Source organism: Nanorana parkeri, unplaced genomic scaffold (assembly GCF_000935625.1).
Source record: "Nanorana parkeri isolate BGI_ZX_2015 unplaced genomic scaffold, ASM93562v1 scaffold24, whole genome shotgun sequence".
NCBI lineage: Eukaryota > Metazoa > Chordata > Amphibia > Anura > Dicroglossidae > Nanorana > Nanorana parkeri.
The window spans coordinates 2,006,032-2,017,507 of record NW_017306292.1 but is presented as its reverse complement, the minus strand read 5'-3'; the positions used below and the strand labels follow the sequence as shown (position 1 = coordinate 2,017,507).

The 11,476-nt window shown below is 41.8% G+C and overlaps 1 protein-coding gene across 2 annotated transcripts in view; it reads left to right on the top strand.

Moving 5' to 3' along the window:
- The window catches only part of ATP8A1 (ATPase phospholipid transporting 8A1), a 221,380-nt gene that overhangs the window by 63,011 nt on the left and 146,893 nt on the right, over positions 1-11,476 (top strand). For both annotated transcript variants that reach the window (XM_018564825.1, XM_018564824.1), the window contains exon 5: positions 2,980-3,078. In XM_018564825.1, the coding sequence (XP_018420327.1) occupies positions 2,980-3,078 (99 nt within the window). The remainder of the gene's footprint in view (positions 1-2,979; positions 3,079-11,476) is intronic.

Below are 11,476 nucleotides of genomic sequence, written 5' to 3'. Positions count from 1 at the left end.
TTATTTATTTATTTTTATTTTTAGTGTATATTAGGGATTATATAAGATTAATTATTTAACTGTAGTTTTATTTTCTAGGGTTTAGTGGATCACGAGTGGCCTGTTCAATAACTTGTTTGTTAAATTAAATAATTTAAATTAACTTAGATTAAGATAAATAAATTATACTGAATTATACTACCAACCTGGGTTAAATTATGGTTCACAAGTGGTACGGTCAATAACTTGTTTGTTAATGAGAGAAATTCCTGGAGTTTTTTTTTAAAGTAGATCTAAACCTTTGTCAACATTTTATATATAGCTGTAGCAGGGCTGCACAACATCCAGGAGCCAATGAACCTTAGAAATTCCACCTGTGCCCCCCTTTTCATGTTTTCTCTAATTGTTGTCAATGGGGCTGGCGCCTTAAAAAACCCCCCCAAAAAACCCTGCTAGCTCCTGTATTGGACATGAATGCACTACCTGTCCTCTGGCCACGCTACAGGTTGTTATGGAATCGAGAGGACGCCACTACCGCCTAAGCGGCAGAACATCCAGTTCTTCACCCGCCTGTCATCTCGTTTCTTTTCATTTGATGCTTGCTTCCCTGTTTATCCTACATAATGAGATCTGACAGACTAAGGCCTCATTCACACTGCCGCGCATGTACGTGCGTAATGTACCATATGCAACACATGCAAATAAATGGCTCCATACACATAGCCGCGTATGGAGCCGTATATTTGCATAGCGTAAAAATTTGCAAAAACAATGGAACCGAGATGCGTCCAGGTAGCGTATTTCTGCGTATTTTGTACGTACGTGCGTACAGTTCATTAACATTTCTATTAGGAATTATGTATTCTGGGAATGCAAATAGTGCATGCATATGCGCACATACACTCGTATATACAATTTTGCTTGCGTTGTGTGAATGAGGCCTTAGTGGCTATGTGTGCTTATTAACCGTTTTTTTTCCTTTTTCAATTGTGCAGAGGTCTGTTTGTATATTCTGTACACATTGTCTTGTTTATTTTTTTGAATTATGGCGGGCTCTGACGTCATTCTGATGTCATAGGGAGATGTTTGAACTCGGTCATGAGGTTTTGGGATATATATACTTGTACTGTTTATTTTATCTTTGTCACTATGTCACCCTGCGTGGCCCTGAAACATGGGCATTCTGATATATAGTTACATAGTATTTGAGGTTGAATAAAGACACAGGTCCACAAAGTTCAACCTTTGTGTGTCTGTGTGTTATTGTGTATGTGTATACACGAGTCCCTGTGTGATCTTGTTTTTAAGAGTACCTGTACCCGTGTATGTTACGGTCTCTGAGGATGGTATCTGAATGCTTTTTGAATGATTATGTATGAGGCTATATATCAATAAACGAACACTACGATTTGAAACTATATCTTTGGAGTGCTGGTGATCTTCTACTCTTTGATGTTTAAAAAAAAACAAAAAACCTGCTAGCTTCTGAATTGGACAGACTGGCTCCAGAATTACATTTGTCACCCCCCTGAGCTGTAGACTTTTAAATGATTATTGGCCATGTTCATTGATTTCCAAACTGCTATAGTTTGTCCTTGTGCCCACTTGGAACCCTACCTTGCATTTTCTAGACACTTCTGGTGAAGGCATATGTATTGTTGCTGCACCTGACACATCACTGTGCTTTTACATGCACGCTGCAACATAACTGCAAGTTAGGAGGGGTTTTGGGGGGGGCAGAGGCTGGTATGCGTGGAGCCCAAGGTTTACATAGGAGGAGTCATTGAAATCAAAGCACAGTCAAATGTTGTTATAGCATAGCCATAGCATTGTATTCCAGAAGGTGATTTTAGCCGCAAGGTTATCAATTGCAAAGCCAGTGTTTCAGCTGTATTATCCAAAGAAATTATGCGATGCTAAAGCTTGGCTTCTGACAGGATAACCAGTGAGAAAAAAAGACTTTATGGCCGTTTCACTTTTTATTAAAGGAGAACTATGAGGTGAGTGCTTTTCACTCACCTCATAGTTCTAGCCGACCTGTGACAATGAGACTGTCACAGGTCGGCTCAGTAGCTCGGGAAGTGAGCGAACACATACCGGTGTTCGCTTACTTCTCGATCCTGTCATGGCTCTCTGCCGTGACAAGGGTGGGGCTGGATTCCCCCCTCCCCGCACCGATCCGCCAGCGCTGACTGGCGGAACGGACGGGGGAGGGACCGGGCACAGCTGGCTCTGCCTCTAGATAGGCTGAGCCAGCTCTCACGCAGCTGGGCGGATCTCGACATCGATGTCGGGATCCGCTCCGGCGTCTCAGTATACTGAGCTTAGGGTAACGGGAGGACGCTAGTTTGTGTCCTCCTGTTACCCTGAGGAGAACTATGGGGAAAAGCCCTGACCCCATAGTTCTCCTTTTTAAGGAACTGCATTCATGCCATGTAACACATATGTAGCACTACCAACATATTTTTAACAAAAGTTAAAGCTAATCTCCTGGCCAGGCACAATGACCTTTATTTAAATATATTCCTCAGTAGACACAAGGGATACAAATCCTTTGCAAACCTATATATCACCTTGTAAAAATAGCAGTGACGTTATCACTGCTCTGTGCGGAGCTGTGAGAGGGACCCAGCAGCTCCACCCATTCTAGACTGCCTGCAGAAAACTACAGGAGGGGACGGATACAAGACCAGTCACTTTGTACGAGGAAAGAACAGCAGTGAGCGGTCTTTATTACAGGAAGATCCTGCACAGAGGCTAGGTTTAACACTGGATTACTGCTCGGATAAGGAATAAATACACATAAAGCTCAACTCCAAGATAAAAAGCCTGTGTATTCTTACTTGAATCTTAAAGTGATTTCTACATAGTTTGAATGAACATCTTCTTGATCCTGCCTTCCGATTTGTGACAGATTTGACTTTATTTTGTGCCCATGTGTTGGAAGTGTGTGTATTTGTATCTGATGTATTAGATAAACCTGTTTCATTTTCTTTTCAGCAAATTCCAGACGTGTCCCCGACTGGTCGCTACACCACCCTGGTTCCACTGCTCTTCATTTTAGCCGTGGCTGCAGTAAAGGAAATCATAGAGGATGTTGTAAGTTATTTGTCCTTCACTTCTTTTGTTCAATTTTGCTTTTATGGATTCGAATCCGCTCCTTCCTATTATGCTGGTCAATACACATCATGGTAAATGTTGTTTTAAGTCTTAAGTTAGAAAAGAAAGAGCCTAGGCTCCTTGCAGCTGATCTCATTCCCATTACCAATATACCATATCTAGTTTCTGCTCTGCGTCTCTATGTGGAGGCGGCCATTTTGATAGAGGTGTAGGGCTTTGCTTCCTCATGTCGGAGCTGCCACCCTGAGGACTGATGGAAATATTCAAGAAGCAGCAGGAGATGTGAAGGAGGATCCAAAGAATGCGCTAAGATTTGCACTGCAGGACTTTTTATTGTTTATCAGATTAACCGATTAATCGAACTTAATAATCGGCTAACTAATCGATTTTGAAAATAATCGTTAGCTGCAGCTCTAACCTCATGTATGGCGTTCTCTCCAGTAAGGATAACAGCAGCACAGTAGTGACCTCCATAAATCTCAGGAGACCCAGTCCCAGGAGTGACTTAGATGATTGCACACTGAAATGTAATAATAAAGGCACATTTTTCAGGGTATTACTTGGGCACAAAAAAAAATCTGGATGTTGCCAATAAAAGCAAATCTTCACAAGTTTAGTTCCACTTTAATAGCAGCGTATTTTGTTTTCAAAGTGGGCCTAACGCTGTCTCTAAATGGTCCAATGAAAGCAAGCAAAGCTCCTTATTTCAAGTATTGTTTGCAATTGTCATGTCAGATGTGCTTAAGAGTGATAATGAGCCCCCGCCGGAAGTCTGAGGCCTTCATTAAAGAGGAACTGAACTCTTGAAAGTGTGGCCAAGAAAAAGGAAGCAAGAGGGCAAAGGTCAAGTCACCAGCATTGCCTGTGGTTTCCATGCAGCTGATTGTTATACTAATCTCTATAGAGGCAGAGATTCCTCATGTCAGAGCCTCAAGCATGGAGAACAGTGACACAACATTTTAGTAGCAGTCCGAGGCAGGTTTGTGATAGCTCTTTTATTGCCATTAATCTTTCTTACCAAAAGTTTTTTGCTCATTAGGGTGGCTCTTAAAGGCTAACTCAATAATGCTGCTTCCAGCACCTACAAATTTATTAATTTTGGATTTTGTGGCCCGTTTACACAAACTGTGGTTCAGGTGAACACTGGACCCACACCCATTGTCATAGAGACCTGGGCAATGCTACTTCTAGGACACATGGGAAGAAGGAAGCATAATGTCCTAACTGTTCTCGTAGTAAGCATTTCCTTGACTTCCTGCCTAACACTAAGATGGCAAAATGCCTGTACAATTTCTTGTTGCTGAAAATTGAACAGGAAGTGAATGGAGAGTGCAGAGCATTCTTTTTGCTCAGTTTGAAAATTGACGGAAAGAAACTGGTATGAGCATCAACTACCCTGTTCCTTACAAAGTGTTTACTAGGTAATGTTTCCAGGTGTCAATTGGACACAACAGCTTTTAGTGTTGGCAGGGCAAAAATTCCTGATTTTTGTTTCCAGTGATGGCGTTTTTTGTTTTAATCTTTAGGGCCAGGATGTTCCAACTTTCCCTGAAGATCCAAAAATACACAGATAAGCTAATTGTCCAGAAGAATGGAAGCCCACTCATTAAGGGACTGATGTGCACTAGAAAGGGCTATATGTTGGCTTATAGGGATTGAATAGCAATTCATATGACCGTAATGAGTTCCTTAGGTGCTTGTGATGCACCAAAAGTTTTCTGTTGACCATGAAGCCAATCATTTTTCTGCTACATACATGTAATGTCCATATTCTGTTACATACGGTGGAAAGACTGAAGTGGACTTTCTGACATTCATTCAGCTGTAGTGCATATTTGCACAGATAAGAGTATGCATAAATCTTTGTAGGAGGGCGCACTGATTCTGATCTGATTACCTCCAGGTTAGTCCAAAAAAATGGAAAAAGAGTTCCATTTTGGCAGACCTGAATGTGATAGATTGGAGGCAATTGGATGTAAACGGACACATGTCCACTTACATTCAAATGCCTGTAGACCTAACATGGGTCTGTTTTTTAGTCCAGTTTTTTTTCTTCCATCGCAAGATGAAACAAAAGTCACATCTGTTTCATACTACCCCAATCGGCAGGGGATCTGTGCACAGATTCCCTGCTGATCGGAGCAAACACTACCCTTGTGAAAGGGGCCTAAAGCAGTCTGTACAATAAGATTGTTAGATGTGTGGCCAGACAAGCACAGGTAGGCTGCATTCACATCGGGACATATGCCGCATTCTGGGATGCCTGTGGTAAGAACCTACGTATTCTTGCAGCAGGAATGCAGCATGTATATGCGGCTGCTGTAACTGACAAGATGACAGTGGCCACATCTGTCAGCCGCAGTCCATATGTAATCCTACATGGGAGAATTACATGTGGTTTGAGACAGATGATTTTTCCAGGGACAATAATCTATTCCAAACCACATGTAATCGTACCATCTGAATGAGGACAAGTGGTATTCCTGCACTGGAATCCCAGAACACTGCATGCATGCAGGGCCGTAGAATTAGCAGCAAGGGGCTGAAGTGTATGGAGGAATTTAAGCTAGTAGTTACAGTTTAATGTTCATCATCTAATGAACATCAGAGATTTTCCTGATACCGGAATGGTCTATGCTTCTTCATATGAAGATGTAAAGAATTTGAATCAGTCAGATGTAGCTGTGTTTATGGACTCTTCTAGTGGGGTATATTGAATGTTCTATATGCAGTGGAAGCCTTCGTAAGATCGCATGATAGCGTCTGGCTGTATACTGCTCTGTTGTATTGCTAGGCTCTCCCACCCGGGCGTTGTATTGCTGAGCTCTGACAACTAACCAGATCCTTATAGAAAACGATGACATCATTCTGCTGCAGCGCTGCTTCTGATTCAGTGCCAGCCTGCAGTGTGCCTTGAATACAACCATTGTTTGGTGTATGTAGTGCTTTAGCTACGTGTTTTTATGCAGTACCTCTGAGCAACTGAGGCAATGCTGGAAGCAATATATAAAAATTTGGTGGGTAACAGGTGCCTCAGCAGATGCAGCGTGTTATTGGCTACAAATCAATAGCTACATATGGAAAGTTTTGTTTTTTTTTTTTGACACATTTCTGTAGCAATCTGTTACTGGAGTTGGGGAGGTAGCTTTGTGCTATGGTAGTACCTTGTACAACTTGCATATCATTAGCAAATGTTTACCATATTACTGTATTCATCTTTTTTATTTTCTTAAATTTTAGTTTTTTTTAAGCAAATAACACGGGACGCATATCAAAACAGGGAGGTGATTAGAAGTTAATGGCAAGATGTGCAATGCACTAAGGCATTAGTGAAGCATTTTTAAAGCCTCTCTCGTGTGATAATGCAATCGCAAACGCTCAGTACAATTCACACATGGGCGTTAGCGTTGTGTTGCTGTATGTTAGAAAAATGACGTGCATGTCGTGTTCTTGAGGCATTGCTGCGGACAGATGCCTCCATTGAAGTATATTGAAACGCCCCTTAATCCCTTGGTCAGTGCTCCTATAGCATTTTACGGGCATTTAAGGAAGCGTTGCACAGGTGTTTTCAGAGAGGCATAGAAGGTTTTGCAATCCCAGAAACCACTGTGGAATCATAGAAATAGTGGACAGAGCAGGTATAGAAGCCACTTCCTGTCTGCACACAGCCAGAATTTTGCCAAGAAGAGGACAGCTTCTAGCCAGGTACTTGTGACAGCCTGATCTATGCCACCCTGTAGTGCCAGCTGTTATCAGTGTCATCCAAAGCAGTGCCAGCCATATTTGCCTTTATTACATCACTTCCCCTTTTACACTCCCCTACTTGCAGGGCATTTTGCAAGAGTTTTTAACGCCTCCTTAAAGGAGAACTATGAGATGAGTGATTTCCACTCACCTCATAGTTCTAGCCGACCTGTGACAATGAGACTGTCACAGGTCAGCTCAGTAGATTGGGAGGTGAGCGAACAGATACCGGGTTCGCTCACCTCTCGATCCTGTCACGTCTCTCTGCAGTGACAGGGGAGGGGCTGGTTTCCCCTCTCCCCGCTCCGATCCGCCAGCGCTGACTGGCGGAACGGACGGGGCGGGTACAGCTGGCTCTCCCTCTACAGGCAGAGCCAGCTGTCACTCACGCAGCTAGGCGGATCTCGACATCGATGTCGGGATCCGCTCCGGCTGCGGCGTCTCCGTATACCGCGAGCTGTAGCTCGCGGTATACTGAGCTTAGGGTAACGGGAGGACGCTAGTTTGTGTCCTCCCGTTACCCTAAGGAGAACTATGGGGAAAAACACTGACCCCATAGTTCTCCTTTTAATGCCTTGAAAATTCCTGCCGAATGCCTTTTTATCACTATAGGCGCGTTGACCAGGATTGCTCTTTCATTAAATTCTCAACGCACATGTAAAAGACCCCATAGGGTTCTATTCAAAATGCGAACTCGGTACTGCATGTGATTGCATCTTTGTAATGTGCAATTCATTCTGAATTCACCCCAACACACCATACTGATAGACGTGTGTCGCAGTGCATAGCACAGCAATGCAGTGATGTGTGGTGCGCTGACAGAAATGCCACCTTTTTGGTTGCGTCGGGATGCATTAATACAAAGCGTGTTAACATGTATAAAGATCACAATAGTACGAATGGGACCTCAGATGAAACCGATTGTTAGCTAATGTATATTTTATTGTCCTAACATTTGTAACAATCTTAATGTAAAATAAACACACACACATGTACATATATATTTGTGTGTATGCACGCACGCACTCTAGCTGTATTAGCACAGGGACTGATATGATATGTATCCTCTGTAAGGCACGATGGTTGTAAGGTAATTAAAAGCTCGTACGATCTGCCCATCTTGGACAGGCAGATCCTACTTGCGATCATCGCAAGCCCGCCCCGCTGAGAGGAGGGCTTCCGATAACAGCAATGCTGAGCGGGCAGTGTGCTCTTGTGCACACCGGCCCGTTCGGCATTTGTCTCCCGAGAACGCCACTAACCCGCCGACAATCATACGATGCTCAGCGGGTTTTCAAGCCTGCTCGGGGGACAAAAGACGTGCGACCGAACGGTAGAAATGGTCGCACGCCTTCCATACATCTGCCGATTATCGTGGGATTACTCGCGATTATCGTAGGATAATCGGCAGGTGTATGGGCACCTTAAAGAACACAATAACATGCAAAATGCCTCTCATGGCTCGAAAATGCATTGAGCCGTAAGAGGCAATAAAATATCTTGGTATAGTGTATGTGAACCCTAACAATGAACTTCTCTTATTTGCTTTGTTTTTCCTTGTTCAATATACAATTGAAAGTATATTATGTCCTTTTTTTTAAGTACAAAAACATACCTGTTCAAGTCAAAAGTAAAGAGTTCACAGTTCTCAAGGAGTCTTCCCAGTTCTTATCATGGACTACAGAACATTTCTCCCCTATATTGTGTTGGTGAAGAGGGAGAAGGGCTTCAGTTGTTTAACTAAAGACAACTGGAAAGGGCTGACACCATTTCTTGCAATTTCAGTCAAGTAAAAGGCATGTGCTGTCAGCCATGTGCTGAGTCCATTTCTGGCAGATCAACTGGTATATTTCTGTATTTGAAGGGACTTTAATGGGAATAAAAAAAAAAAGTGAAATGTGCTTGTATTTCAGAGATGTACTGCAAAGGGTTGGTTTTTTTTTTTCCTGACATATACACAATAATACATGTCTAACTAAAAAAAAAAAACATAAAGGCTTTAATAATTTACTAGGAAGCAATTGCATGACTCAATTGGATATCGCACGAGGCACAAAATGTTGCATGAAACAGTACTGTCACTAGCCCCTAATAGTGATATCTTATTATCAGGTTAGTCCACAGTATAGCTTTCTTCACTTTTCATGGGTGTCCAGTACTCTTAATGATAATCTGTCTGTTCAGGCCAGCTGGGCTCAAGTGCTTTGTTTATCATGAGATAAAAGAAGGGAGAACTATTTTTCTGCTCCTAGCAACTATAACTGCTGTCCCCCTTTCTATGTTTCTATGCAGTACAGGAGAATATAAGAGATATTTTGGCAGATATAAGATAAAATCCTTTCATTAGAGGACTCTTCAATACACAGAATCTTATGACTATTTGTAAATGATGGGTCCCTGTACATCTCCAGTGTAATTCATGTGTGTCCAGGTACACCTGGGACTCGCATGAGCAGATATACTTAAGTATTTGCACAACTGGGCTCACGCCTAGGACTCACCTGAACCAATGTACCCAGGCAGCCAGATAACTGGACACCCCTGGGACGCTCGTAAAGTGATGTACTCAGGTAGTCAGATAACTGGGCACATACACGGGGCTCCCCTGAATTGATGCACAAATATATCTAGATGACTGGGGTCACTGAGGACTAACCTAAACAAATGTAATTGAGGTTCTCCTTTCTCCCTGCAGTGACTTCCAGACACCTGTTTAAATAGAGTATACACAGTTCGAATTAGTACGAGAGTAGTTGTTTTCGGAACGTTCGCTCGAATATCTGTCAATTAGTAAGGTGCAGTCGACAGACGCATACAACGTTTCCAAAAATTTTCTAAGGAGCTTGTTGGAATTTTTTTCTCATTAGAACGAATTTCTAATAGTGAATGTGGCTTTCGCTCATAATCTCCATTCATTCCAAAATAGAATGTTAAACAAAAACTAAAAATCTCAAACGACAATCGGAAGTTTCTGATGCGAGTATTGAACGTTCAGACTGTATTTTTCACACGAACATTCCTGCAAAAATCTACCCGTGTATACCCTACTTTAATGGTACCCTACCTTGCTGTACGACGCCATGTGACAGGAATAGAAATATATTATACATACACACTGTGCTGGCAATACAAGTCACAGATTGAGAAACTAGGCTGCTCTGGTGCCTGATATCAAACTACAGTCCCAGAACTATAAAACATTTTACATGTAGTAAAGGGAACTGCAGGCTAGTTACCAGTCATGTTCTCCACGAGCTTCAAATGTGTGCCATGAATTGAATCAAATAATTCTTCCTATTTTATTGGTTGTGTGGTCATCTTCATCATGATCTGCAGCCCCATTGAGAAATGAAAACCCTTCTTGGGAGGGAAGAATACTGCTCCAAGTCCTCTTCTGTGATGTGCAAGAAACCGGAAAAACTACAACTCCCAACATTTCTTGCAACGCACTCAAGCTGGGGGTTGTGATTATAGGAACAGTTGCTGCTTTTGGTTCCTTCTGTTGCTATTGGAGGAATCCCTAACCGTGTTGCCTTGATTTTAGTGTTTGTTGGAGAAGGACTCCTAGAGACTTCATTGTTGCCCAATCTGGTGCCGGCCTGTTCAATCTGCAATACCAGGAGATCTACTCCTGGGAAGCTTACATGAGGCACGCTTTCATCATGGGTGCCTCTTCTTCTTTTTTTTTTTTTCTACTTTGGTATATAAAACAATGTATATTCTTGCTGTGATCAACTGCTGTCGTTCTTTAACAAGAATTGTTTGTGCCTGGGGTTTTTGCTTTAATGCAGATCAATATTTGTTATTAGTAAAAGTGTGATATAATGAGCGCTTGTCAGTATCTGTGGTTTGGTGCAGGAAGCCTCGGTAACAATAGACATTCATTTTCTGCTGCTGGCTGTGATGCTTTGTCATGGTTAGCCATATATGGCTTTCTTTTTGATTTCAGTGCGTCTCGCATAATCAATACATAATGAAAGCCGCTTTTTTTTTTTTTTTTTTTTTTTTTTTTTTTTTTTTTTTTTCTTTTCCCCCCCCCGCTGCCAGGCTTTACAGCCTATGTGTGCCTATGCGTGTGATAGTTTATTTAGCACATGACCTTCCTATTGTTGTATAGATTTCTCTGCTCTTTGATCTCTAGACATGACTTGAGCGCTGACTTTGTATAGATTATTTGGAGAGATATTAATTAATGATATGTGCACTGGAAGACCTCTCCGGATTGTGATGTAGGACTATTTGGAAAATCATTGATTACTTTATGTATTTATTAAAAAATAACTATTGTCAAAAAATAGAAGCTGAAATCGTATTTTTTTTATTTGTTATATTGAAGAAAATATAAGTAATTTATTCAGAAAAGATTGTTAAAAATAGGTGGTGTGTTTTGTGGCTCCTTTTTCTTATTAATATAAGCTTTGTGGCATTATTTACACTGATTTGCTGTAATATAAATCTTTAGAGCTCTTCACATCACTAATTGGAAGCAAATCTTGGGCTCTAAGCAGTCTTAACTATAATAGGATTGGGTGTCCTGCGGGAAGCGTTGTGCATTAAAATATGGTAGAGGTCTCCTGTAATACTCTACTTGGGTAGGTCTCTCTCTCTCTCTCTCTCTCTCTCTCTCTCTCCC